The sequence below is a fragment of the Polypterus senegalus genome, chromosome 3 (genome assembly GCF_016835505.1).
Source record: "Polypterus senegalus isolate Bchr_013 chromosome 3, ASM1683550v1, whole genome shotgun sequence".
NCBI lineage: Eukaryota > Metazoa > Chordata > Cladistia > Polypteriformes > Polypteridae > Polypterus > Polypterus senegalus.
The window spans coordinates 191,623,342-191,651,123 of record NC_053156.1 but is presented as its reverse complement, the minus strand read 5'-3'; the positions used below and the strand labels follow the sequence as shown (position 1 = coordinate 191,651,123).

The 27,782-nt window shown below is 37.4% G+C and overlaps 1 protein-coding gene across 7 annotated transcripts in view; it reads left to right on the top strand.

Annotated features, from left to right (window-relative positions):
- The window catches only part of LOC120525759 (CAP-Gly domain-containing linker protein 4-like), a 159,629-nt gene that overhangs the window by 85,227 nt on the left and 46,620 nt on the right, over positions 1–27,782 (top strand). For all 7 annotated transcript variants that reach the window (XM_039748340.1, XM_039748342.1, XM_039748341.1 and 4 more), the window contains one exon: positions 12,583–12,723. In XM_039748340.1, the coding sequence (XP_039604274.1) occupies positions 12,583–12,723 (141 nt within the window). The remainder of the gene's footprint in view (positions 1–12,582; positions 12,724–27,782) is intronic.

Below are 27,782 nucleotides of genomic sequence, written 5' to 3'. Positions count from 1 at the left end.
GAAGACATTATGGAGCCCATACATTTATTTTAAATCACCTATATAGAATTACACAACACAACTGCCTAATACAACTGCCTGATGCTTCAGTTCTTTTCTTATGCGAACGATATTATTAACATTTCTTAACTTACACCAAGTTTCTTATGCAAGTTTTAAAGTAGGCAACTTATAAGGAGGGCATGCACAGCTAACATTTATGCAGTACACCCTGGAAGTTTGTCGGTCTAGTTTAGATTAATTCTGCTTACTTACAGAATCCTTGTGACTGTGTATCTGCTGCTATCTTTTGAAAGATGCTACACGTGTATTGGGTTCTGAAGCCACTGCTTCATGCAATTCAGTTTCTGTATTTACAAAGTAAGAATTTTATTTGTACACTTGACATAAAGTTGAGTATGTTTTAAATTAATGTACTACTTTAAATAGGCACATCTTATTACATCTCATGTTTGTGATTTTCTTGGATAGCTCTGTTTTTAACTCTAGTACACTTTGATCTTCAGCATGTTCTGGAACAGTTGGTGTAGCAGAGTACATTCCACAGTTTAGTGGGATGCAGCCACCCAAAGTGAAACCAACCTACAAAATGGTAACTTTGATAGATGCATGACTGTACTGATTTGTACTGATAGCTTCTTGGGTTTACAGTCATTAAAGAAAAGTTTCAGTTAAGAGTGCACTAACTTTAACACTAGAATCCTTGAAGCCCTGAGGACATTTATTCAAAAATAATACAATAAAAAAAAATTCAACGACAAGATATTAAAAAGACATGATTCTCCAGTGTTTGTGTGCTTGTATCCCTTCAGCGATATCTTTTACAGCTAGCAAAAATGTACAGTGGGTTTTACAGACTCGGATCAAATGTATGTTTTTATTATGTAATAGAATAATAACAGGAGCTCACTACTCAAAATGGTAAATGCGGGGCGGACCAGGGCTTGAACACCCAACCTCTTGATTATGAGACAGCAGTTCTTACCTCTACACCAGTCATGTCTTGTTTGTGTTGATTGATATTTGGGCTTCGGTTTTTACACATTGACAGCAACATGTAAATTGAATAATTTATTTTTCTTCAGTTATATTCTTGAATAAAAATGCACTTGTTTTGTTATACCTTTTGTGAAAGTGTTTATTTGATATTTGGACTTCAGCCTTCACACGTTTTACACTTCAGGTCAGCATTTTGTCAATTTTTACTATAACATGAAAAAAGTTTCTGTTTTAGTTATGTGTTCAACATTTCTTGCCTCACATTCCCTGTTATCCTACATTTACCCAGATCGTTGTAGGCATGGAACACACATGAAGTATATGCATTCCAAATAATAATATATTATTTACCCTATACAATTCCAGACACCTGAACACCCAGATAAACAGATTTGTCCTCTGAGAATTATGTTTCTCAGTTCTGCTGCATTGGTGGGGGATGGGATTGGAGGCTACTTTCTGCTTAAGGTGGCACGTCATTATGAATTTTTTCATAGGCTTCAGGGCTCCTACTGTTAAGCTGAAACTTCCCTATGCAAATTGCCCATACTACTAAAATAATGTTGATAGCTCCTGCTCACGATCTAACAAAGAAGCTACCTATGTTTCTATATATAATGTATACATACATAAACACACACACACATATATATATATATATATATATATATATATATATATATATATATATATATATATATATATATATATATATATATATATATATATACTAATAAAAGGCAAAGCGCTCACTCACTCATCACTAATTCTCCAACTTCCCGTGTGGGTAGAAGGCTGAAATTTGGTAGGGTTATTCCTTACAGCTTCCTTACAAAAGTTGGGCAGGTTTCATTTCGAAATTCTACGCGTAATGGTCATAACTGGAAGCTGTTTTCTCCATTTACTGTAATGGAGATGAGCTTGAAACCGTGGGCGGAGTTTCATGTGACATCATCACGCCTCCACATAATCACGCAGTACGTAGAAAACCAGGAAGAGGCCCAAAAAGCGCTGAAGAAAACATGCATTATATAATTGAGAAGGCAGCGAAACAATAAGAAGCGAGCAAGTGACATATACAACCATATTCATGAGTTCTGCTACTTCGGAAACAAAGCATGATTTAAACCTAAACTTTAAATTAAGTTCATAGACAGGCTGTCGCTGGCGTTTGTAATTTAGTGCCTACCCATATAAGGCCGTCCGTCAGCGGCAATCCAATAGCAAACTGCCACGGGTAAATATTCACGGGTGAAGGACTGTCCTTATGCAGAGGAAAATTAGATGGTCAGGGTTGTTTTTGGCACAAACTCAGCGAAACTGCGAGAGAAAGTTTTAAGTGCCGGGACTTGGTAACATTAGATACAGCCATGGACATAGCACGACATGGCACCAGCACAGCTGGGAAACTTTGATGCATGAACACCTAGCGGCTCACGTGAACTGACGCAGTGCACAGACAAAATGGAACAGTTCCAAAGAGCGCTGAACAAAAACGAATTACACAATTGAAAAGGCAGCAAAAAATATGAAGCGTCTGATACATACAAGCATATTCATAAATGCAGCTACTGTGGAAACAAAGCACACGGTGGAAAAAGTCAATGTCCCGCTAAAGGAAGACAGTGTAAAAAAAACCTGTGCATGCATTGTGTCGGTCTCAGATAAAGAAGAAGACGAGCTGTTTATTGATGCAGTAAGAAACGAATCAATGAATGAAACCTGTCATCTTTGCAACAATTGACAAACACGGAATGTAACTTGAACACAACACATCCTACAAATACGAACCTGATTGAAAGAAATAATGATAATCAAATCCTTGATGACAGCAACACTCAGTAAAACTCACAAAACAATTACTGTATATTGACAGTCATGTTACGTTATTTTTAAAATGTTCCCTTTTTTTTCATAGCTTCTTTAACACACTACGTCTCCGCTGCGATACGCGGGTATAAATATATGTATATATATACCCCGATCTACATACTCGAATAATGGATACTTTATTCGCCATCAATGATTGTTTTGGTAAAGCCATACTCAGTGTATTCATTAGATGAACGGTAAAAAAGTAAGAGCGAGGGGAGGATGACTTATTGAGGCATGCAAGCAAAACCACAATAGCACGCGATCTCGATGTACGAAAAAATATATCTTTTCAAGTTCTATTTACTCCATATGTGTCAAACTCAAGGCCGAGGCAACATCCGCCCGGCGTAATTATATCCGGCCCGCGAGATCATTTTATATACTATATTATTGTTATTAATGACCCGGGGATATGCACATAAGCACTGGTAACACAATAAACTACAGATCCCATAATGCAGCGCTTCAGCTGCCTTGCCGAACACTTACCTCGTCCACGCCATCTCTTCAGTCGTTTCCTTACTTTGCGAAGGAAGCAGCTTTCTCAGAGCTTCTACACTGTTTTATAAACAAACGATATATAAGAAAGTCCTTTTTCCTTGCTTCGCCAATGAAGCAGCCTTTTTATTTAATCCACGGGTTCTCCGCTGTTTCATTGTTCATTTATTACGATTTTTATAGTTATTGTGTAGGTTTTATTTAATCCACGGGTTCTCTTCTGTGTTCACTGCGGTGTCTTCTTTTGTTTACGACCTTCGCCAAGGAAGCAGAAACTTACAACCACTGAAATTTTGTAACGGCACAAGACTTCAGGTCACATCTCTACAAAAAAACCTAATTGAAGCAACTATATTTACTGGCAGTGCCTCAGATGACACAGTTTTTATTCCTCGCATCCCCGTTATACCATCTAATCTCCCATTTCAATTCAAACGCGTTCAATTTCCACTAAGGCTCTGCTTCGCAATGACAATTAATAAGTCTCAGGGACAAACACTACAAAAGGTTGGCATTGATTTGAGGCAGGATTGCTTTTCACATGGCCAACTGTATGTTGCATGCTCAAGAGTGAGCTCAGCACACAGCTTAGTCATATTACAACCAGAGGGCCAAACTGACAACGTGGTATACAGAGAGATCCTTAACAATTAATTTTTTACATATTTTCGTTCTGTCTAAAAATGTTTACTTTTTTATTAATAAAAATATTCAGACAGTATTTCACGCTGCTGGTAGCTGGTATTTTATCTATATATATATATATCTATATCTATATCTATATCTATATCTATATCTATATATATATATATATATATATATATATATATATATAATACACTAACTGTCCCAGCGGCTCCACCCGCATAGTAGTGAAATTGGACAAACTTCCAAATCAATAAAAAAAATGTAATAATTTTTACTGAGAACAATTCATATTCATAGCTTTAGTATCCGAGGATGTCTTGATCTATACTAATAAAAGGCAAAACCCTCACTGACTCACTCACTCACTCATCACTAATTCTCCAACTTCCTGTGTAGGTAGAAGGTTGAAATTTGGCAGGCTCATTCCTTACAGCTTACTTACAAAAGTTAAGCAGGTTTCATTTCGAAATTCTACGTGTAACGGTCATAATGGTCGACAACGTCTGCCATGTTGGACTTTCTTATTTATGACCCCATCTTCACGAAATTTGGTAGGCGGCTACCCTGCGCTAACCGAAACCGATGTACGTACTTATTTCAGTGGTATTACGCCACTGTCAGCCGCCATATTGAACTTTCCAACGGTCTTTGTTACCTATGAGCCTATCTTCAAGAAATTTGGTACGCGGGTTCCCAACGCTAACTGAATCCTACTTACGTACATATATACGTCCATAGACTGCAGCTCGGTCACCGTGTCAGGCGGCGTTGGGTCCCCCATCCCAACGCCTCAACACGTTGTTGGCTGCCTGCCTGTATAAGGCCGTCCGTCGCTCCAGTCTCTACATTCCCTTCCTTGCTTTGCCACGGGATTCACGTCTCCCAGCTGATAACTACAGCCTTTTTATTTAATCCACGGCTTCTCCGCTGTTTTATTGTTCATTTATTACGATTATAGTTATTGTGTAGGTATTTTAGACTTACTTTACATTGTTCAGATACCCATTTCCTTTATCGTTCCAACCGTACCCCCATTAACATGTCTATCGAGGTGATCACCATCGATCAAAGAACTGTCACTTACCGAGTGGTTTCCATGCCCAGAGATGGCACCTACCTTTTCCATTCTCTTTGTTACATATTGCACGGCCATATCAGGCTCACTCTTGATATCCGGAGGAACATTTTGTCTCATGTATTGAATGACTGGGACAGGTTTAAGGTGTGGACTGATGACGGTACAGGAGATAATTAGACTACACAGGAGCACTAGAAGAGTGAAATGCTTAAGCCCTTCACCTATGGATCTGCATGTGAGTTGATGGCTGCCGCTGAATTGTTCGGTTGTCGCTTTCAAGTGTACTGAAATGGCCAAATATTTTACACCTTTGGAGAACCGCCAATGCCTCTTAAACATCTTAGACTCACAGGTGACGATTTCAGTAGTGGACACTTTGATGTTTATGAATCTTTAAACTCTCAAAAACTGGATGTGAAGTTATTGATGAAACCGGTTGTATACTTACAACGCTTGACAGATGCCAAATGTCTCTTCAACACAAGTCCTACAAATACTGTTGTCATTGAAACAAACCATGAAACTCAAACTGATTATGACAGCAGCAATCCAAGCTGTGAGATTTGAGAAAAGATTACTGTTCACATGGCCAACTGTAAATTACATGCTCAAGAGTAAGCTCAGCACACAGCTTGGTCATATTACAACCGAAGGGCCGAACTCACAATGTGGTATAGAAAGAGATCCTTAACAAATAATTATTGGAATATTCTCCCTCAGTTTAAAAAGGTTGACTTCTTAATAAAAATTTTAAGGCAGTACTTCACCACTGCGAAGCGCGGGTATTTTGCTAGTGTGTATATATATATATATATATATATATATATATATATATATATATATATATATATATATATATAAAATATTAGATTATTTATTTATAAAAACACATTTAAAACAAGAGGTTGTGCCAAAGTCCTATACAAAAAAGCATTAAAATAAACACAATACAAACAATCATGCAAAAACAGATTAATAAAACAGCCAATTGTAACATTCACCACAATCCCATCAAACACAATGAAAGACTAAAGAAAACAAGTAGGTTTTAAGCAGACTTTTAAAAACCTCGGATGAGCAACAACTGAAGAAGCTCTGTCTTCCCTAGAGTTCAGCCGAGATCTTGGCACTACAAGGAACAGTCGTCCAGATGACTTCAGTGCTCTTGGTGGCACATAGTGGTGAAGGAGGTCACAGATATATTTTGGAGTGAGACCATGCAAGACTTTAAAAACAAACAGGATTTTAAAATCAATGCAACACCTCACTGGAGGAGATGTGATCCCTTTTTCTCAACCCAATCAAAAATCTAGCTGCTGCATTCTGAACCAGCTAAATTCACGACAGAGCAGATTTTGGCCGACCCACATATAAGGAATTACAATAATCTAGCCACAACGTAATGAAGGCATGAATAACCGTTTCCAAGTCCTTCTGTGAAAGGAATGATTTTAGTTCAGAAATTTGCCTCAATTGGTAAAAACTGGGCTTTACTACTATGAAGATTTGTTTTTCAAAACTTAGTGATGACTCAAGGATGATACCTAGATTTCTGACATCATTATGAATCATTGCTGCCAACGGTCCTAAGTGCATGCCGATTTTAACTGCAAATGTGGTTGGACCAAAAATAATGACTTCTGTTTTATTTTTGTTTAATTGTAAGAAATGTTGTGCCTTCCAATATTTAATATCCTCAAAGCATTTCAACAGCTTTTTTTACAGATGAAGTAATGTCAGAACTAACTTTGAGGTACAGCTGCGTATCATCAGCATAACTATGATACGCGACATCATGTTTGTAAAAGATGGCCCTCAAGAGGAGCAAATAAAGGGAAAATAGAAGGGGAGCCTGGATAGAACCTTGAGGGATGCCTTGTGTGAGAGGAGCTGGCTGAGAGAAATTCCCATCTATGTTAAGAGATATAGATCTGCCTTTCAGGTAGGACACAGACCATTTTAGTCCACAGCCTTGAAAACCTACTTCATCCTCAAGCTGTTTTAACAGAACATTATGGTTCCCTGTGTCAAATGCCGCACTGAGATCTAGCAAGACCAAGATTGCAAAATGAACCAGAGTCCAAAGTTATCAAAGTGGATAAGTTATCATTTGTTACCTTCAGCAGAGCCGATTCAGTACAATGAAGTTTTTTAAAACCTGACTGAAACACATCACATACATTGTTATCCTCCAGATATTAAAGTAACTGCTAAGAAACCGCTTTCTCCATAATTTTGGACAGAAATGGGAGCTTAGAAATAGGCCTATAGTTTGAAAGCGCTGTAGGATCAAGTGTAGGCTTCTTCAGTAAAGGCTAAACAGTTGCCTGTTTAAAGTTGTCTGGCATTACACTGGATTTTAGACAGTTGTTAATAATAGCCAACACAAGTGCACTAAACACTCTAAAAGTATCTTTAAATAGGTGTGCGGGTAGGAAATCTTGCAGATAATTGGAAGGTTTCATATGCAGGATTATATCAGCTAGCTGAAAAGAAGAAATAGGTTGAAAGGAAGTAAACTGGCTGTGCACTGGCCTTAGAGTGATTGGTGTCTTCCCACAGTAATCTAATGCTAGAAAGAATGGCTTGAATTTTATTTATAAAACTAGCAAAATTCCCGCGCTTCGCAGCGGAGAAGTAGTGTATTAAAGAAGTAATGAAAAATAAAATGAAACATTTACTCAAATCGTCACCTGTGAATCTAAGATGTTTAAGAGGCATTGATGGTTGTCCAAAGGTGTAAAATATTTGGCCATTTCGGTACACTTGAAAGCGACAATTGAACAATTCAGCGGCAGCCATCAACTCACATGCAGAACCATACGTGAAGGGCTTAAGCATTTCACTCTTTTAGTGCTCCTGTGTAGTATAATTATCTCCTGTACCGTCATCAGTCCACACCTTGAACCTGTCCCAGTCATTCAATACATAAGACACAATGTTTCTCCAGATATCAAGAGTGAGCCTGATATGGCCGTGCAATATGTAACACCGAGAATGGAAAAGGTAGGTGCCATGTCTGTGCATGGAAACCACTCGGTAAGTGACAGTTCTTTGATCGATAGTGATCACCTCGATAGACATGTTAATGGGGGTACGGTTGGAATGATAAAGGAAATGGGTACCTGAACAATGTAAAGTAAGTCTAAAATACCTAAACAATAACTATAATCGTAATAAACGAACAATAAAACAGTGGAGAAGCCGTGGATTAAATAAAAAGGCTGTAGTTATCAGCAGGGAGACGTGAATCCCGTGGCGAAACAAGGAAGGGAATGTAGAGACCGGAGCGACGGACGGCCTTATATAGGCAGGCAGCCAACAACATGCGAGGCGTTGGGATGGGGTACCCAACGCCGCCTCACACGGTGACCGAGTTGCAGGCTATGGATGTATATATGTACGTAAGTAGGATTCAGTTAGCATTGGGAACCCGCGTACCAAATTTCTTGAAGATGGGCCCATAAGTAACAAAGACCGTTGAAAAGTTCAATATGGCAGCCGACAGTGGCATCATACCACCGAAATAAGTACGTACATTGGTTTCGGTTAGCGCAGGGAAGCCGCCTACCAAATTTCGTGAAGATGGGGCCATGAATAAGAAAGTTCAACATGGCGGACGTTGTCGACCGTTATGACCGTTACGCATCGAATTTCGAAATGAAACCTACTTAACTTTTGTAAGTAAACTATAAGGAATGAACCTGCCAAATTTCGGCCTTCTACCTACACAGGAAGTTGGAGAATTAGTGACATTGGAAAGTTCAATATGGCGGCCGACAGTGGCATCATACCACTGAAATAAGTACGTACATCGGTTTTGTTAGTACAGGGAAGCCACCTACCGAATTTCGTGAAGATGGGGCCATAAATAAGAAAGTTCAACATGGCGGACGTTGTCGACCGTTATGACCGTTACGCGTCGAATTTCGAAATGAAACCTACTTAACTTTTGTAAGTAAACTGTAAGGAATGAACCTGCCCAATTTCAGCCTTCTACCTACACAGGAAGTTGGAGAATTAGTGACATTGGAAAGTTCAATATGGCGTTTGACAGTGGTGTCATACTATCGGAATAAGTACGTACATCGGTTTCGGTTAGCGCAGGGAAGCCGCCTACCAAATTTCGTGAAGATGGGGCTGTAAATAAGAAACTTCAACATGGTAGATGTTGTTGACCGTTATGACCGTTACGTGTAGAATTTCGAAATGAAACCTGCTTAACATTTGTAAGTAAACTGTAAGGAATGAGCCTGCCAAATTTCAGCCTTCTACCTACACGCAAAGTTGGAGAATTAGTGATGAGTGAGTGAGTCAGTGAGGGCTTTGCCTTTTATTAGTGTGTGTGTATATATATAGATATACAGTAATCCCTCGCTATATCGCGCTTAGACTTTCGCGGCTTCACTCTATCGCGGATTTTAAATGTAAGCATATCTAAATATATATGACGGATTTTTCACTGGTTCATGGATTTCTGCGGACAATGGGTCTTTTAATTTATGCTACATGCTTCCTCAGTTTGTTTGCCCAGTTGATTTCATACAAGGGACGCTATTGGCGGATGGCTTAGAAGCTACCCAATCAGAGCACGTATTACATATTAACTAAAACTCCTCAATGCTATAAGATATGCTTCCTGCGCGGCACTTGATTGTTTGCTTGTCTCTGCCTCTCTCTCACCCTCTCTGACATTTTCTGTGCCTGACGGAGGGGTTGTAAGCAGAGGTGCTGTTGGCACAGAAGCTGTTTGCTTAAAAGATACTGACGCTCCTCTAAGAAATGCCGCTTTATCGCGGTGCTTCCAAAAGCATACTTATTGATTTTTTGATTGTTTGCTTTAATCTCGCTCTCTCTCACTCTCTCTCTCTGACGTTCTCTGCGCCTGACGGAGGAGATGTGAGCAGAGGGGCTTTTTGCTTAGAAGATACTGACGCTTCGCCAAACTTAAAAGCACACGTATTGATTTTTTGATTGTTTGCTTTTCTTTGCAAGCTCTCTTTCTCTCTCTCTCTCTGAAATTCTCTGCTCCTGAAGAGAAGATATGTTTTCATTCTTTTAATTGTGAGAAAGAACTGTCATCTCTGTCTTGTCATGGAGCACAGTTTAAACTTTTGACTAAAGGGTATTACTTCATGTCTAGAGGGCTCTAATAATGTTAACAGTGTGGGAGAGTTTATAAGGGCTTAAAATATATACAAATAACTATACAAACATATGGTTTCTACTTCGCGGATTTTCAGCTATCGCGGGGGGGTCTGGAACGCAACCCCGCGATAGAGGAGGGATTACTGTATATATATATATATATATATATATATATATATATATATAGATATATATATATATATATATATATATAGATATATATATATATATAGATATATAGATATATATATAGATATATAGATATATATATATAGATATATATAGATATATATAGATATATATATATATATAGATATGTGTATATATATATATATCAAAATACCCGCGCTTCGCAGAGGAGAAGTAGTGTGTTAAATAAGTTATGAAAAAGAAAAGGGAAGATTTAAAAAATAACGTAACATGATTGTGAATGTAATTGTTTTATGACTGTTATGAGTGTTGCTGTCATCAAGGATTTGATCATCATTATTTCTTTCAATCAGGTTCGTATTTGGAGGATGTGTTGTGTTCAAGTTACATTCCGTGTTTGTCAACCGTTGTAAAGATAACAGGTTTCATTTATCGTTACTTTTCTTACTGCATCAACAAACAGCTCGTCTTCCTCTTTATTTGAGACATCACACACTGCATGCACGGGTTTTTGTTTTTTTTTTACACTGTGTTCCTTTAGCTGGACATTCACTTCTTCCACCGTGTGCTTTGTTTCCACAGTAGCTGCACTTATTAATATGCTTGTATGCGTCACACGCTTCATATTGTTTTGCTGCCTTCTCAAATGTGTAACGCTTTTTTGTTCAGATCTCTTTGGAGCTATTTCCACAGCTTTATTTAATGTTAGCTAAGACCCCGGCACTTAATCGTTTCTCTCACAGTTTCGCTGAGTTTGTGCCAAACACCACCCTGAAAGTAGGTTCCAGTTATGACCATTACACGTAGAATTTCAAAATGAAACCTGCACAACTTTTGTAAGTAAGCTGTAACGAATGAGTCTGCCAAATTTCAGCCTTCTATCTACACGGGAAGTTGGAGAATTAGCGATGAGTGAGTCAGTGAGTGAGTGAGGGCTTTGCCTTTTACTAGTATAGATAATTGAGAAAAAGCTCACAGGTCTCAGGCGTACTCTCAGGGAAGCCGCTGACAGGTGGGTTTAAGAGAGTGTTTATGGTGCTAAACAGCACCCTATGTCTCGAGGCAGCATTCGCAATTAAACATGATAAAAAATGTGACTTTGCTGATCTCACAGCCTCTTGATAGGACTTCCAGCGAGTTCTAGGAATTTCATAAGAGACCTGCAGTTTGTCCTTTTTCCACCTCCATTCAGCCTGCCTGCATTACTTGTCTGAGCACACGAGTGAACTCATTTAGCCAGGGCTGAACACTGGCTTTTTCCTTGGCTCTCCTTAACTTTAGGGGTGCGACCAGATCCAGAGTATCCATACAAGTGAGATCGAGAAGCTTAACTATATATTATATACATAGTTAAGAAAACCATCACAAAAACAAGCAAGCACAAATAAAGCATAATTGGAACATTCTTTTCACTAAGATCAAGGGACTAATTGAAATTTTGGAAAGATATCAGCTTGTTCACATCATATTCTGAAAACTCTTTTCAATGAAAAAACAGTCCTGAGAAGAATCCTGTAACAAGCAAGAATGTCAATATTTCAGTCCATTTAGAGGTGCACTACTTCTACAGAACTTGTGTTAAAAATGCATAGCTGCATATGAGCCATCTGCAAAAATGCGTAAAAAATCATTGAGAGCATGGTCCTTTAATGAAACCAGAATTAAGCATTTTATTTAGAAACAAGACAGGCCACAGCAGTTACTTTAGCGATCCTTTTATGGGTTAAGTAGGTTTAGAAAATAGTATGACATGGTATTAACAAACGACATCAGGAATAAAGTATTGGTTTACCACTCATTGTAAGTAAAAACACATTATGTAAAAAAATCTGCCACAGGTATAATAGATGCATGTCTATAATGTTTTGCAGTATCTGTAAAAGAGATATGGGAATCGGTGATGAAATTATTGCATATAAACAACTTTTAGTTTTTCTTTGAAGAGAAAATTTCATTTAAACCAGCAAATATGGAAAATATAAGTTCAATGCTATGAGATTTATTCTAGCTGGGTCTTTACAAATTAATAAACCTGTTTCTTGTAACTGGATCCAGATAGGTATAATTTTGCATATTTGACAGGGTGCTTTTTTATTTCACTTCCCTGATTGAATTTAAATACTGCTGAGTATAATCTAATTTTTGCCATTTTTGGGACATACTATTATTTGGTAACTCTTCCTCAGGTATATTTGCCCCATTGTCGAAGATTACCAGGGTATCAGATCGTAAGGAAACTTTAATGAAGTGCTCCACTCCTAAAGGTTCAATGCCTGTCCGAGTACCGAAGATTGACTTGTCTCATGTTACTTCCAAAGTAAACTCTGGTAAGTAAGGAATGCTTCTAAATTGTTACATATCCTCTTACCTCAATTAATCTAATGTTATTCAGCATATCAACAAATAAAATAAAGAGTGTAGCAATGATAGCATTTTTCATTAGTTTCATCGTTTGCTTCTCATTGTTTCTTTTGTACAAACGTCTGGTCATTTTTTGCATCTGTTTGTGAAAGTGTGAACCTTTTCAATATCTTCCGCAAGAATAATGGCAGGGGAAAGGTACCAATTGGAGTCACAAGGTTGTAGTACTGAGAAGAGTCTATTCAGGAAGGAAAGTCTTAAATATACAGTAACTGTATGGACAAGAAGAAAAGTGTTTTTGGAAAAAGCAAAAAAACATGAGATGAGTTTAAAAGGTGAAAACATCCTACGTCATTCGTGCCATGTCCTCTGTGACTTTTGATTATTTCTTTAGATGTGTGTACATGAAGTCCTACTAGGGCATTACCTGCATATGACTCCTGTGCTATTTCTCATAAAAATAAAAAGCAAGCAATAATTTGGGATTACTATTGGAGTTTTTGGGTTTTCCAAGTATCCTTTCTTCATTAACATTAAGAATGATTTTGTTTTGTATTGTATTCTGCGTGATCTACAGTGTATCAGTTAGTTAGCCGGGAGGAGTGGAGAAGAAAAGATAAAGAGAACGAAAAAGTGAAGAAAGTATTGTTTATTGTGTTATTGTGTTTGGAGAGACTGCATGTGCCTGTGGGTAACGGGGAAGGAGTTGCTGGATGTTATAGATTGCATTGAGTTAGTAAAGCTAGAAAAAATATTGGTTTGTGTGTTTTCATTTAAGATTGTAAAACAAAAAAAAAAGGGAATATTTCGAAGAGGGTGATTCTTTCCTATACCCGCTGTGTGCCCTGTACTTGCTTCACTCGCCCACCCCCCCAACCCTTGTCTCTAGAGGCGCGCTTCATGCTCGCCACTTCACGTCTCTGCAGTTCTGTTTGTGAAGGTGTGGGGGTGCATGTTGAGCTGCACGACAATAAATTAAAAGCCTGTACAGCAGCTGCTGCTACCAAGCTGCGTGATCTGCATGTCGCGCTGCTGGACGATTATTTAAAAACCTGTACAGCAACTGCTGCTACCGAGCTGCCGGATCTGCATGTCGTGCTGCGCGACGATCATTTAAAAGCCTGTACAGCAGCTTGTCTCCAGGGATGTTAAAGTGTCTCCAAGAAATTGTTTGTAACATTCTAATATTTATTCAAAATTTGCCCTTAAAAAGTTTCCAATCCTGCCCACATATGTGTTGAAAAATTTTAAAAACTTCTATTATGCCATCTATTGCTTAAATTTAAGGTTGAGCTCTTTCAGTTTCTCCTCAGAACATGTACCTATCAATTCTGAGATTAGCCTGAAGGTATGCCAGAAAGAAGCCTTTTCTGTCAGTTATCCACAAATGTAAGTACCTGGGGCCTTATGTATTAACGGTGCATACGCACAAAAATGTTGAGTAAGAACGTTTCCACGTTCAAATCTCAATGCATAAAACCTAAATTTGGCGTAAAGCCACGCACATTTCCACAGTAGCTCATACCCTATCGTACGCAAATTCTCCGCTCAGTTTTGCAGACTGCTGGCACCCAGCGTCAAAGCAGTGCTACTGCTACCTTATTCTTCTTCTCTCAGCTGCTCCCGTTAGGGGTTGCCACATCGGATCACCTTTTTCCATATTACTCTCACTGCACCACTCGGAGTATTTATATAACTGTATCTGAGTGTCAATCATAGCTGTACAGCAGCTGATCGGAAAGAGAATTATCGGTATGCAGCATCAGCACCACGCTGTCTCAGCCATTCACTATTTGAACTGCTCTCATCCGACAAACGCTTCAGAGTCTTTCCTGTACTGACCTCGCGGTTCAAAAACAGTTTCATCACAAGAACTCTAAACGCACTCTCATCAGTCCATCAAGTGCTCCTTGTAAAATTATCTGTACTTGCAAATTTACAGTGAGGTGATTGTACTTATGATTCAGTTATAATATTGCACAACCTTAGCCACTTTATAAAGCACGTATTTACATATGATGACGATATCATTTTTAAGATGAAATGCAGCAAAATATATTTATTATGTTATACAGATAAAACTTTAACTTTAACTACACAGTGCCGCAGAGCTAGCCAGGAGCTGGAACTACGTTCACGGATTGTTCTGGTCTCGCGCTGTATTCTTGCTGTGGCTGGCACGACACTGGAAGGATAGATGGATAGAATAATTAAACATTATAGATATTTCAATGTTCCTTAAAGGTTTTGAAAAATCGGTATTCTAAGCTTACAGATGGCTTAACATCTATTACAGAGCTGATTGTGTGGTGATTTGCTATTTGAAGAAAGAAAAGTAGGGACAGGAATTGGGGGTTAGTATGTTTGAAAGAGACAGTTCTTCTGTAATAAAGTATTTCATCGAAGGTCGTGCATGGCGCAGCAAGCATCTTGCGTGAGACATGAACAATTACTGTGCCACCATGTTCCCATATTTAATAACATGCTTTAACTCCTATCATCATAAAAATGATATCACGTATACTGCTCAGTATTTTAATTATTCAGAGAGCTGTAATATTACAGATGTAATGGATTCTGTTCCCTGTCGGAGGAAGAGAAAGCCCGGAAGCTCGTAGTGATTCACACACACAGAGCACATAGAAGATCAAATACAAAACAAAACATTTAACGTGCTACTTTAGTTACGATGGAATTTGAGAAACTAGTAAATTAAACAATTTTAAGATGAAGTTTATGATGTTCTACTTTAATGACAAAATAAACTACGTGATTAAAGTGGAAAGTTTGAGATTAAAGTTGACATTTCTTGCTTTTTCCCCACTGTGTGCCTTTTTTCTCTGTACCCTAATAAGCTTATATGACACATATGACACTCAGACGGTGGATTACGACTCGCCTTTTCATGGCGACTTTGATATGTGACAACTTTTTTTATTTCGGGCACTGTGCAACTTTGTGAACTTGAGCTTTCGAGTTTCTCCGACATGCTATATCACTCGATCAACTTCCTTTTGTTGTTTATACCACTGTTTAAACCAACAAATAGTAAGTTTTTCCTTGCCTCCACTTGGTATTCGCTGAAATTCTTCTATTTTCCCTCGTACTTTTGCCATTGTCTTTTCACAGAAGGCTGATATTAAGGGCTACTTATACTGATTTGCATATTCACAGAGGCATAATTCTGGGAGGAGACGGGGCGGGAGAGCAGGCGCGTGCACATGCGTTACTTTTCACGCTGACCGGGATTTATGTAGCGGAAGAACGTGGAAGTTGGTGAACAAACAGATTTATGTATCTGGATTTTTTTGTGCGTAAGCACATTTCCACTTTTGTGCTTATGTCATGTTATACTGCGAATTCTACACACGGCGTTATGCATGAGGCCCCATGTGAGGCCTCAGTAGTGCATTTATAGCTTAAATATAACCTCCCTTGACTTGTGCTCAACACATAGTGCTGGTGCTGTTTTTATATTTGTACTTCCTTCATGTAATTACATTTACATACATAAAATTTCATCTTCTACAGATTTGCAGTTTTTCTGCATTATTTGTCCTTCCACATAGTTTGCTATTGATAGTACTTTATTTGTCTCAAAGGAAAATATAGCTTTTACAGAAGCTCAAGAAATATGGAAATACAGTAACCAGCAACACCACTCCCTTTAAGCACTAACAAAAATCACAGAAAAGAAGAAAAAGAATAACTTGGCTAATGATAAGAGAGAGGTATCAGTAGGGTATTGAAAGATTGTCGTATCTTGATGTTTAATATATAAAATGATCTGGATAATAAAGTATATGCTAAGAAGAGCAGCATCCTCAGTGCTGATCCATGAGGGACACCAATTTTAATATCCCCTAATTCTGAAAACATTCCCTTCACAGTAACCCTTGGCCTTCTGTTTCTGAGCCAGTTTTGTATCCATCTGTTAAATCATGTCTACCCCACAAATCTTGATCCTGATTATAACTGAATAGTAAATGTAGACATTCTTTTCTCTGCATTTCTGATTTAAAATGCCATGTTAAACAGTCATATTACTGTTACATTTTTGTAAAACTACCCCAGTTAATATTTGCCTAATTAAAACCCCAATGACTACCCCTCTAAACTTAATTTTTTTTATATTATTAAAAAGGTGCAAGTTGAAACTATTGTCTGTGTTGAGGTCTATAACACACACCTAATATAAGGCCTTGATACCTATAGTCATTCTTACTAAGCTGTGACTCAGCATGTAATTGAAGAAGACTTGCATTTACATCTTGTTTTACATAAATGCCGACACCCCCAACTTTTTGTTTCTGTCTGTCATTCTTCAATAACGTGTATCCTTCTATGTAATACTTATCTCAAATTCAATTATTAGGCCAAGTTACATTCCTTGTATTTTGTGGATAGATCCCCAAGAGATAGGGCCACCTGCTTATCACCACAAGGGGTTGCTCTCAGCCCTATAAAGGTGGGCCAGCTCACAGTTTCTTATGGTTCATATGAATGTGCTTAGGAGTTGGTCAGTCTGTCTTGTTTCTGCTGTGACTTTTGTGATTATTAGATTTATGACTTCATGCTCTGCTTTTGACTTAATTTCCAGATTCTGTATTGGGACTTTGTTTGCTTCAATTGCCTTGAATTTCGGGCAACTCCTTTTCGCCTTTTGCCTTCTGAGGGATGATGGGGTTGAAAGCTGAACTGAAGCTTTATTTTTGTTTAGATCATTCTTGTGAGAAATACATTCTTATATTTTATAAAGGCCCTATGTTTGCCCTTATTCCTAGCCAAAGTTTGATTGTAAATTACCTCCTATTGGGAATTTTTGGAAGTTTTTGAGGTTTGTGTACTTGAGAATTCTGGAAAATCATAACATGAACTGCCGCATGGCACAAGTAGAACTTCAGAGGAGACCACTTTGTCATTTCTGCTCCTCAGCCTGGCACATAACTCTTGAGATTTGGATTGTAGAACTGATAGCCAGCCTTTATTTATTTAATTTGTACCAACAGAGACAATTAAATGTATCCCTGATCTGGCCAAGAGCCTGTTCATCTTTCCAGGGAGATGTAATATTTAGATTATATTCAAACATGGGTTAAGTACTGTAGGTTCTATATATACATTTGATCTATGTGTACTATTTTATATACCTCCTTATTATTATTCATACTTTTACTGTTTGGTCACATTATGTCTACAATAAATGAAGTGTTTATAATTTATAAATAGTTGCTTAAAAGAAGCAGGGGAACACTTGAACAATTGCAGCAGGTACACATGTCATAAATGTAGGAAGGACGGTCCTTGTGTGTGTGTGAATTGTTAACATTTGAATTTGATAATTGCATATAGCGCTGAACTTACCTCTCTGTACTATTCTTTCCTCTGATTATCCTGGAGTACAAAAGAAACACCACCATACAGCAACATGTGGAGACTGGCAAGACCGGGGGAAAAAAAAGCCACACGGTCACTGATTAAAACCGCAAGATGTTATGCGAATGAATATTAATTATATGAATAATGTTGCATCCATGCCACAATGTTTTCCAAAATGTACTATACAGGTCATAAAATGAGTAATTCTAAATATCATGAATACCTATGTCTCTGTTTTTTTTGTTTTTTTTTGTCAGTGCGGCTTTGATATCATGGACCATAATGTGCATACTAATTCAGTCTGTGCAGGAACACTCAATAAAACTGAATAAAAAAATCAAGTGACAGTGAAATACAAATAAAGCAGATTTACCAGCATTTGTGTGTCAGCTTTTATCCATCCAGATCAGAGAATATCCAGCTCCTTTGTCTCAAAACACCACTGACATCTACAGTTATTCCCAGTTTCAAATAAAAACTAACAGCGTCAGATCCCTGGGGGAGGTGGTGTGTGCATCATGATAGTGACAGAGAAAAAAAAAGTGGAAAAAAAACACTAACTTTTACAAGTACTATAAATGTAAGTGTATGTGTTTATTGTATAATATTAACAATAAGAGTAGACCACTAGTCAAAATGGTAAATATACGATGCAGTCAGGATCGAATTGGGGGGACTCTTGATTACAAGTCAGCAATTCCTACCACTGCGCCACAGAAACTGTTGTATCCTCCTTGAACCTTTTGTGAAAGTGTTTATTTGATCTTTGGACTTCAGGCTTCACACATTATATAGTTTATGCCTACATTTTGTCATTTTTTACTAAAATATGAAAAACGTTTCTGTTTTAACAATGTGTTTACACAGATTATTGTAGAAACGGAACACACATGAAATGCATGTGTTCCAAATAACAATCTATTATCTCCACTCTAAAACTCCAGCACTTCACTCCCAGATAATCAAGACATGAGCAGGGAGAACCTTATGCACGTTCTGCGGCAGTGGAGGGGATGGAATAGTAGGCTGCTTGCAGCTTGTCTTGATCGACACACTTACAAGACAGAAGACACTGATGGAGAGGTGTGAAGGGATTTAAGATGGGCCGGATTTATGAGTTTTTTCGTAGGCTTTGGTAATTCTGGTGTTAAGAAACATTACACTTCATCAATCGTTGACTCATCCCCATTGTTAATGAGACCCATCACCGTTGTGTTATCTGCAAAATTAAAATTGGTGTTGGAACTATATGCAGCCACACAATTGAGTCTAGCAGAGTGAACAGATGTGGGCTAAGTACGCATCCCTGGGGGGGCACCAGTGCTCAGCATGATGGTCCTGGGGATGATGTTTCCACCACGGCCTGTCTGATATCTTTCTTTCAGGAAGTCCAGGATCCAGTGGCATAGGGAAGTTTTGTAGTGTAGCAGATTCAACACCCCTATGAGCTTCTGAGGGTTGATGATGTTGGAAAGCTTAACTGAAGGTAATGAAAAGCATTCTAGCAGATGTCCAGATGGGTCAGGATCTGATGTACATGATATGGCATCTTCAGTGGAACGGTTCAAGCGATAGACAGACTGGAGAGGGCCATGTAATGTATGAAGTCTGGCTTTCAAGTAGCCCAAGACTAGCTTGATGACAGATATGAGTGCTACGGGGAGATAGTCATTGAAGCAAGAAACAGGTGACTTCTTTGGCATGTGTATGATGGTGTTGATTTTGAAGCACTTGGGGATGACTGCCTGCCACAAGGAAATGGTGAAGATGCTTATAAAGATATCCATCGGCTGGTTTGTACATTCCCTGTACACTCGGCTGGGTATGTTGTCTGGTCTAGCAGCTTTGCGTGGGTTTACATTCAACAAGGTCCTTCTCTCATCAGCAGTGGACAAGCACAGTACTTGTTCTACCTGAGGAAGGATTGACTTGCAGGTATATCATTCAGGGCATCCAACCACATGTATAAGTTATTTAGAACATCTTTGATGCAAGGTATCACCAGTACAGACAGATGATGTGATGTTATAGTCCTTGATGGCTCAGATTCTCTGCCACATGTGGCGTGTGTTTCTGGTGTTCTGAAAGTGGCTGGGGATTTTCTTGCCATACTGTCACTTAACTGCTTTGATGCCCTGAAATATGTTTGCTTTTGCCCTCCTAAGGGCTACTTTGTCACCTGATCTAAAGGTATCATTTATGGGCTTTTAATAGTGCACATACCTCCAATGACACCCTTGGTTTCTGATATGCATGAGTTCTGATGGTCTTTGGGACAGTCACATGATCTATGCACTTGTTAATGTCTGATGATGCATACTTTTCTAAGTTGGTATTGTAACCAGGACGGCACGGTGGCGTAGTGGTAGCCACTCTCGCAGTTAGGAGACCCGGGTTCGCCTTCCGGGTCCTCCCTGCATGAAGTTTGCATGTTCTCCCCGTGTCTGGGTGTGTTTCCTCCGAGCGCTCCGGTTTCCTCCCACAGTTTAAAGACATGCCGGTTAGGTGGATTGGCGATTCTAAATTGGCCCTAGTGTGTGCTTGGTATGTGGGTGTGTTTGTGTGTCCTGCGGTGGGTTGGCACCCTGCCCAGGATTGGTTCCTGCCTTGTGCCCTGTGTTGGCTGGGATTGGCTCCAACAGACCCCGTGACCCTGTGTTCGGATTCAGCGGATTAGAAGATGGATGGATGGATATATTATCAAAACAGTCCTGCAGGACTGAAACAGCTCTCTTTGGCCACACACTGATATGTTTAGAAACTGGTTTGGACTGTTTAATCAGTGTTCTGTATGCAGGCAGTAGTGATGCAGAAACATGATCCAAAGTCCTCAATGCTTGGCCCCCATTTGAGCTAAAGAGGTGTTTTTTTTTTTTTATATGTGGTTGAATAAATGTACAAGATTAGTTTAAGTCTTGCAATAAGTGCTGCAAGAATAGGCTCCAGCTCCTTCTGATCCCTAAAATAGGGTTGAGAAGTTTCAGTAAATTGGTTGGTGAATGTTATTAAAATAATTATAACAATCCATTTATTTGTTGTCAAATATTAGGTGTTAAATATGTCTATATCACAATGTATATCTTTTTAAAATAGAAATAAAATATTTTTGGATAAGTATGTATTACTTTTTTATTCAAGTTTCAAAACAAGTTCATTTTTAATGGTCCATTTTGCTGTGCTTCCAAACGGATACATATACAAGAGTGTGTCTCAAAGATTAAAAACACCCATGGTATTTTCTTTTGAGTGAACGTAGCTTCATACAGTATGTACTTGGTGGCTTCTTCGCATCAGATTTAAACTACTTATGACTAATATCACTGGAATCTAAAACATTACTTTCTGAAGACAGATTTTTACAATTATTTTTTATAGTCTAATATCGATTATTTATATGTTCATGTTATGCGGCTTTGTCATCTGGACTTCTGTTAAACAAATTCAGTATGTTTTATCAAATGTTTGCCAGATACAGTAACTGTGATAGCAGATTATATTTCAGTGAAATGTTTATCATCGCTTAAACATATGGTAAAAAAAGTATAAATATTAAGCCATTGATACTTGTGATATCAACCACAAGATGGAGCCTAACATCTGTTTTTGGGCCATTATTTGTAACTGTTTTCCAAAAGTAAAAATTGAGGTTAACAATAGGCACACAAAATTCAGTAGCATAATAAGTCAGTGGAGGCAGGTAAAATGTCCAGCTCTTATTGGCATTTCTGCTTGGTTTTCTGTATAATTAGTCTAAGAACTATACATTATTTGTGTATTTTATTAAAACATAGAATTCCAGGTGTGTAGAGAGTAAACACTTACTGCTTGTAATGGGCCAGTGCCTGCTGTTAAAAAATTGAATATATATATAGATTGAAATTTATAATAGTCACTAATGTTTTCAAAAAATATGATTAAAATGCAAACAGACTATGAGAAGTATACTAGACTTATAGGCTGTATGAAGCAGTTACTGTATATCTTGGTATCATGTAGGATATTTTATTTAGTCTTTTTTTGGTTTAAGTACCCCTTATATTTTACAAAGTATGTTTATATGGAAATATCCCTGGTTGGGAAATGAACATATTCAGAAAATTGCCTAATCTTCTTTGTAATGTGTTTTAATACTGAACTATTCCTTCTATGAAGTACTTACAATAGTTACAAGTTCATCCCTGATCTCGGGCAGTTATTGTTGTACATAAATAAATGGCAAAAATAGAGGCAACAGATTCAGAAAAATAAGTGCTGTGACTAATGAAACTTTTAATGTGGCGAGGAGAGTGCTGTACTGCAGCTTTGTGTTAGAGTATAAATGGAGAGGTCTCTAGGTATGTATACTACCAATCCAAGATTGTGGATTTATACCATTGAGAAGGTCAATAAAGGGTTTTAGAAGGTCTAATTAATTAATTAGCACAGTGGCAACAATCTATAAAAATACATTTGGATCATTAAAAGTTTTACAATCTAATTTTATTTTCATTTTTTTTATTAAAAAAATAATTTTTATTATTGCTGTTTTTAATTATTATGTTGTGCATTATAGGCCTCTTGCTCATTCAAGCAAAATTCTAATGTCGTTTGCAAAATGGACCCTTGGCAAGGGTAAGTGGTGAAATGATAAATACAGATGAATGTGTATTGCACATTTTAAGAAACACAGAAAAAATCCAAGGGAATAAGCAAGTATAATGGTTTTTACTTCCACAATTACATTTAACAATATTGTAAGTAAAAAAAAAATACTTTAAAAACCTTTTTACTAAAACCCTACATACAGTCAAAAATTAACAATTTTAATCATATTATTAATCTAAGAAATCATATACACTATTTCTTAATAACAAGTAGACATCTAGCATTTATTAAACAGACACAGTTCAAACAACAAATAAATTCACAGTTTCAGCCAAAGAAAGGCAGTATGGTTATCTGCCCCACAGACAGAAATGGAAAAAAAAAAAGTAAAGTTGCAAGTTGAAAAGTTGAAGCAAAGAGTAGAAATAGCTAATTTAGAAAATGGCAAAACTATAAATGGTTGAATAAAGGAAAAATATTAATTTACGTTTAAAAGGAGCAGTGAAACAGCTAAATGGAGATGCTAGTTGGCATATATGTAGCACTGTATACTTTATGTGGAGAAGGATTCATTGTAATCAATGTACTTAATTCAGACTTTCTTTACAGCCATGGTGTATTGTGGTCACTTATGATTAAAAGATAGATAAATAAATAAAAACTTCATTAATTTCTCAGTCTTACTAAAACCTTACAAAAACAAAGGGTACAGTATGGTTGTGCAGAGGTCATAGCTGTTGCCTCATTAATCCAGAATAAGTAACATGTTGTTATGATTTATACTTGAATTGCTTATGCAGATATACTGTGTGTAATTTCTTTTAATTGGTGGTTTGTTTTGTAGTATTGACTTATAGGTTTAAGTTTGTATATTGTCACACAAGTAAAAGTATTTTAGTTTGTACTTTTTTCGGGAATATAAAGCACTATATGTGAACTATAGGGCAATGCTTTTTTAAAATGTAAATGTCCACAGAAAAACCAGATAACAAAATTAGAACTGAGGACCATGCAGCATATATTTTCTATATCTTGGGCCTGTCTTTTACTATGTCTGCTTACAGAGAAAAAGAGAGAGAATGATGCATACATAGATTGTGTAATTGGGTTAATGTTTGCAAATAACACATGAATAAGACTGTATCGCAATGGTTTAACATCCTTGTATTATATCATCATGAACTACATGTCCTGATTTATCTTACTATGTGCACATCCTACATTTATTCTATGACATTTTCATTGCAAAGATACTACTTAAAATCAGTGCTAAAAACATTAATTGAACAATTTCTTTAAAGCTGTTTTTTAAATATGATTTAAAAATCTGGCTTGTCAAAGAATCCTTCTATTAGGGTTGTACCATTTGCTATTGTTAAGTTTAACATTTGCATCATTAAATAGTTAAAAAACCTATTAAAGTGTAGCAGCTGATAAGTTGAATTGATTTTGAACTTCAAATGTCACAAACGTCTGGCAATTTAATTTTCCAAATCTCTCCCTCCTTTTTTTCTTTTGCTTTTGTCCCATTTTTAAGGCTTCTTGTGTGAAATCAAACTTATCAGTTTAATCTATTATTTCAGAACTTTTGTTCAATTTTTTGTATTGTGCTGTTTTGAAAATGTCTTACATCAGTAATCAGATGTTGTTATTGTTTAGCCTGTGTACAAATCATGAATTACAATATCAAAAAGACTGATGTAATATGAAGTGTATCTGGTAGATTGCATTAGCTTAAGTAATGTACCTTTCAAATATCTAACTTATACGCTTTTACTGTGTTCCTCACATTTTAATGGTTTATACTAATGAACACTAGATTTACTTCAAAAGCCAAACAAATAACACAAATTTAGCATTTGCAGATTCATGTTCATCAATAAAGTATGGTGTTTTGCCCGTCGAGCTAACTGGCATGTATACATGTGATGCTATGAATGCAAAGCTTTTGTTCTTTTAACAAGACTGTGTAAGACACAGTATTAAAAATCAATTAATGTCACCATCTTTTCATATCCTCTGTGATATATGGCCGGCCATTCATCCCAGCCAATACCCCCAGGCCGCCAGATGGAGACCTCCCTGCAGCATGGAGGTGCCCCGAAGGCCAGCAGGGAATCCTGGGCAATGGAAATTTTATCCACAGCCCTGCTGGATACCATGGTGCCGCAAGAGGACGCTGCAGGGAGGAACAAAGAGTATTTGCCCCACACCCCGGAAGTACGTCAGAGTCACATGGACAAGAGGAATGACGTGCTTCCGGGGTTGAAGAAAAAGGAGTTTTTAATCTGACCCGAAAGTGTTCCTAGTCATATGGACAGAGAGAATGAAACACTTCTAGTTCAAGGACTATAAAGGACCATGGGATCTCCCAGACAGCGAGCTGAGCTGGTTGGAAGGGTGGCAACGCGTCTGGGAGTGGAGGATTGTATTGTTATTGATTATTGGTATTTGTATGAGTATTGTGGAGAGGAGGGTGCTTTGTGCACTGTTGATTATTAATAAAGTCAACTATTGGACTTTTACCTGGTATCTGACGTATTGTCTGAGGGTTCAAGAGGACGATAGCGCCCTCTATCTGTCACACCTCTTACAAATGACACTTTGAGCTAAATGATTACAGCTCACATCATTAAAGGCTCTCAAAGCACTCATGAATCTTTTTCTGAACTAACTCCATAATGGGATAAAATTGTCAATACCGAAAGCCTCTGTTTTTGTGTGTGTATAGGGCCTATGGAATCCGTTTTATTTTTTTTACAAATTCTGTTTTATTTTATTTTTTTGATTTTCGGTTTTCACCATTTTATTTTTCCTTGATTCGGATTTTTGGTTTTTATGTTTTTTTGTTTTGTTTTTTTACTGTAAGTAGCAACAGCTACAACAAAACAAATAATAATGAAATGGCACTTTACATTCTTTTTAATGAAACAGCACACTAGCACACCTGAACCTTATGTTGCAGTTCCATTCATCAGGTAGGAGTCCAATCCTCCACAATGCTTTATGCTGAGACTGCAGTAGGACAATGAGTGCCCTCCAGAATTGTAAGAGCTGTTACTAGTTTGATGTATCCTTCTGACAGGGGTCTCCAACACATCGTTCGCTAGCTAAGCAGAGTTAAGGAACACGCCCCAAAGCTGGCGAGTGAGTGAGGAAGTTACCACAAACACCCCCACCCAACCTCGGCCAGTTCTGTGGATATCAGATTCATGCAAATAAATCGGTACCAGCAAGCGAACTATGATACATAGTGAAATGAGAGGAGTCAAAATATCAACCATAATGTTCAAGCAAATTATAGAAAAAAAACCTAATCTAAATCTGTTAAGTAGTTCTCTCGTGAAAAGCAGATAACAGAGAGACATTGGATTTACATATTATATATTAGTAAAATATATAATATGCAGTTAAAGTCTCAACAGCATTCTCAGCATTTCTGGAGCTTAGCAGAGCCAGATAACTATAAGAATCTTCACCAAGTAGCTCTGAAAATGTCTGCTTTGTTTGGATCTACATACCTCTGTGAGTCTGCCTTTTCTAACATGAATGTCATGAAATCAAAGTTCAGAACAACACTGACAGAAATGACTCCATAAGAGTGAACCTAAGTGGCTACACTCCACCATACACCTCTCGTTGACTCCATGCAGTGCCAGTCATCTGACTAACTGAAAAACACATCACACATGCAACTGGACATGTGAATACTCTTGTGACATGAAACAGTGACATGTAACAAAATGACAAATGAATAAGTAATATCTGTGTATTTGTAATTTTATTGTTTTGTTTTGACAGCATTCATGTTTTAATTCAACAGTGTGAGTGAGATACACTAGAAAATGCATACAGACATACAAAATGCACTTGCAAATGAACTAAATATTTTTTGCGATGTTTTAATGAAAATTGTGAGTTGTGGACACAAACATTTTGTAAATGTTCAGACAAAACAATCTTATTCAGTTTGTTTGGGTTGAAATAAGCTATGAGAATAAACGTTAGAAAACATAAGTAGCTCTTAGCCATTTTCATTTTGTACAAGTAGCTCTCAGTGGAAAAAAGTTTGGAAACGCCTGGTATAGAATATTTGTTACAGCCTGAGCTGATGTGTTCTCAGCCAGAAAGAACTTTTTGTAGAGGTGAATATGTTCAACGAGGTACACTACTGATTCGAACCAGCTATTCCACCTTGTGTTTTCTGCCTTGGGAGTTCCTGACAGGCTTCTTGAAAAAGGCAGACTTTACCCACATCACTAGTAATGCAGACTCACTAAAGTATTTATAGTGCTGCCGGGTCTCTCCCACCAAACTGATGACATGACACAAGCAGGTTGAATGTACACTGTTAGGCATAACTCCTTTAAAAACTTCCTGGTATGCTTTCAGACAGTATGATGCATCGTCTGTAACCACTGCTAAAACATCATTAAGAATCAGCTGGTTGTAAAGGGACTGAAGTGTTGCCTCTGAAACGGTGGAAAAGTTACAGCTCTCCATAAAGATAGCATCTTTCTAAAAGTACTGGTTTTCAGTACCTGTAATTGTAATTATGTAAATTATTTCTAATGATTCTTAAACCTTTAAATGTTTACAAATTTTAAATGTGTATCATTACATCTGTAGCTTCATCTACTGCATATCTTAAAATAATTAATGACAAAGCAAAAGAAAACTAATCTGCAAGATGATAAATTTGGAAATTAAACAGAAAAAAAGTGAGACCAAGTTTTAAGGGCTCGTTGCATCTAAGGAGAAGCCTGCTGTTCTGCCCAGGTTTGTAGGTGCTGAATTTGTGTTTATTAAATCCAGAAACATTGTTAATTTTTAAAAGGGAACCTGTTAACAACCAGTGCTGTTCACTAATATTTTTCTACAGGAAAGACTGTTAATGCTGGTTAAATATAATTTCATGCACAATTAGAACTGCCTACATAAAAGAATTACCATACAGCCAAATGTTTACTCACCTATCACTATGTTGACAACTATGTTGTCTTGGCTATCTGTGGTTTCATCAACTACATCATAAATTCTATTGCCATGAATCTTTCGAAGA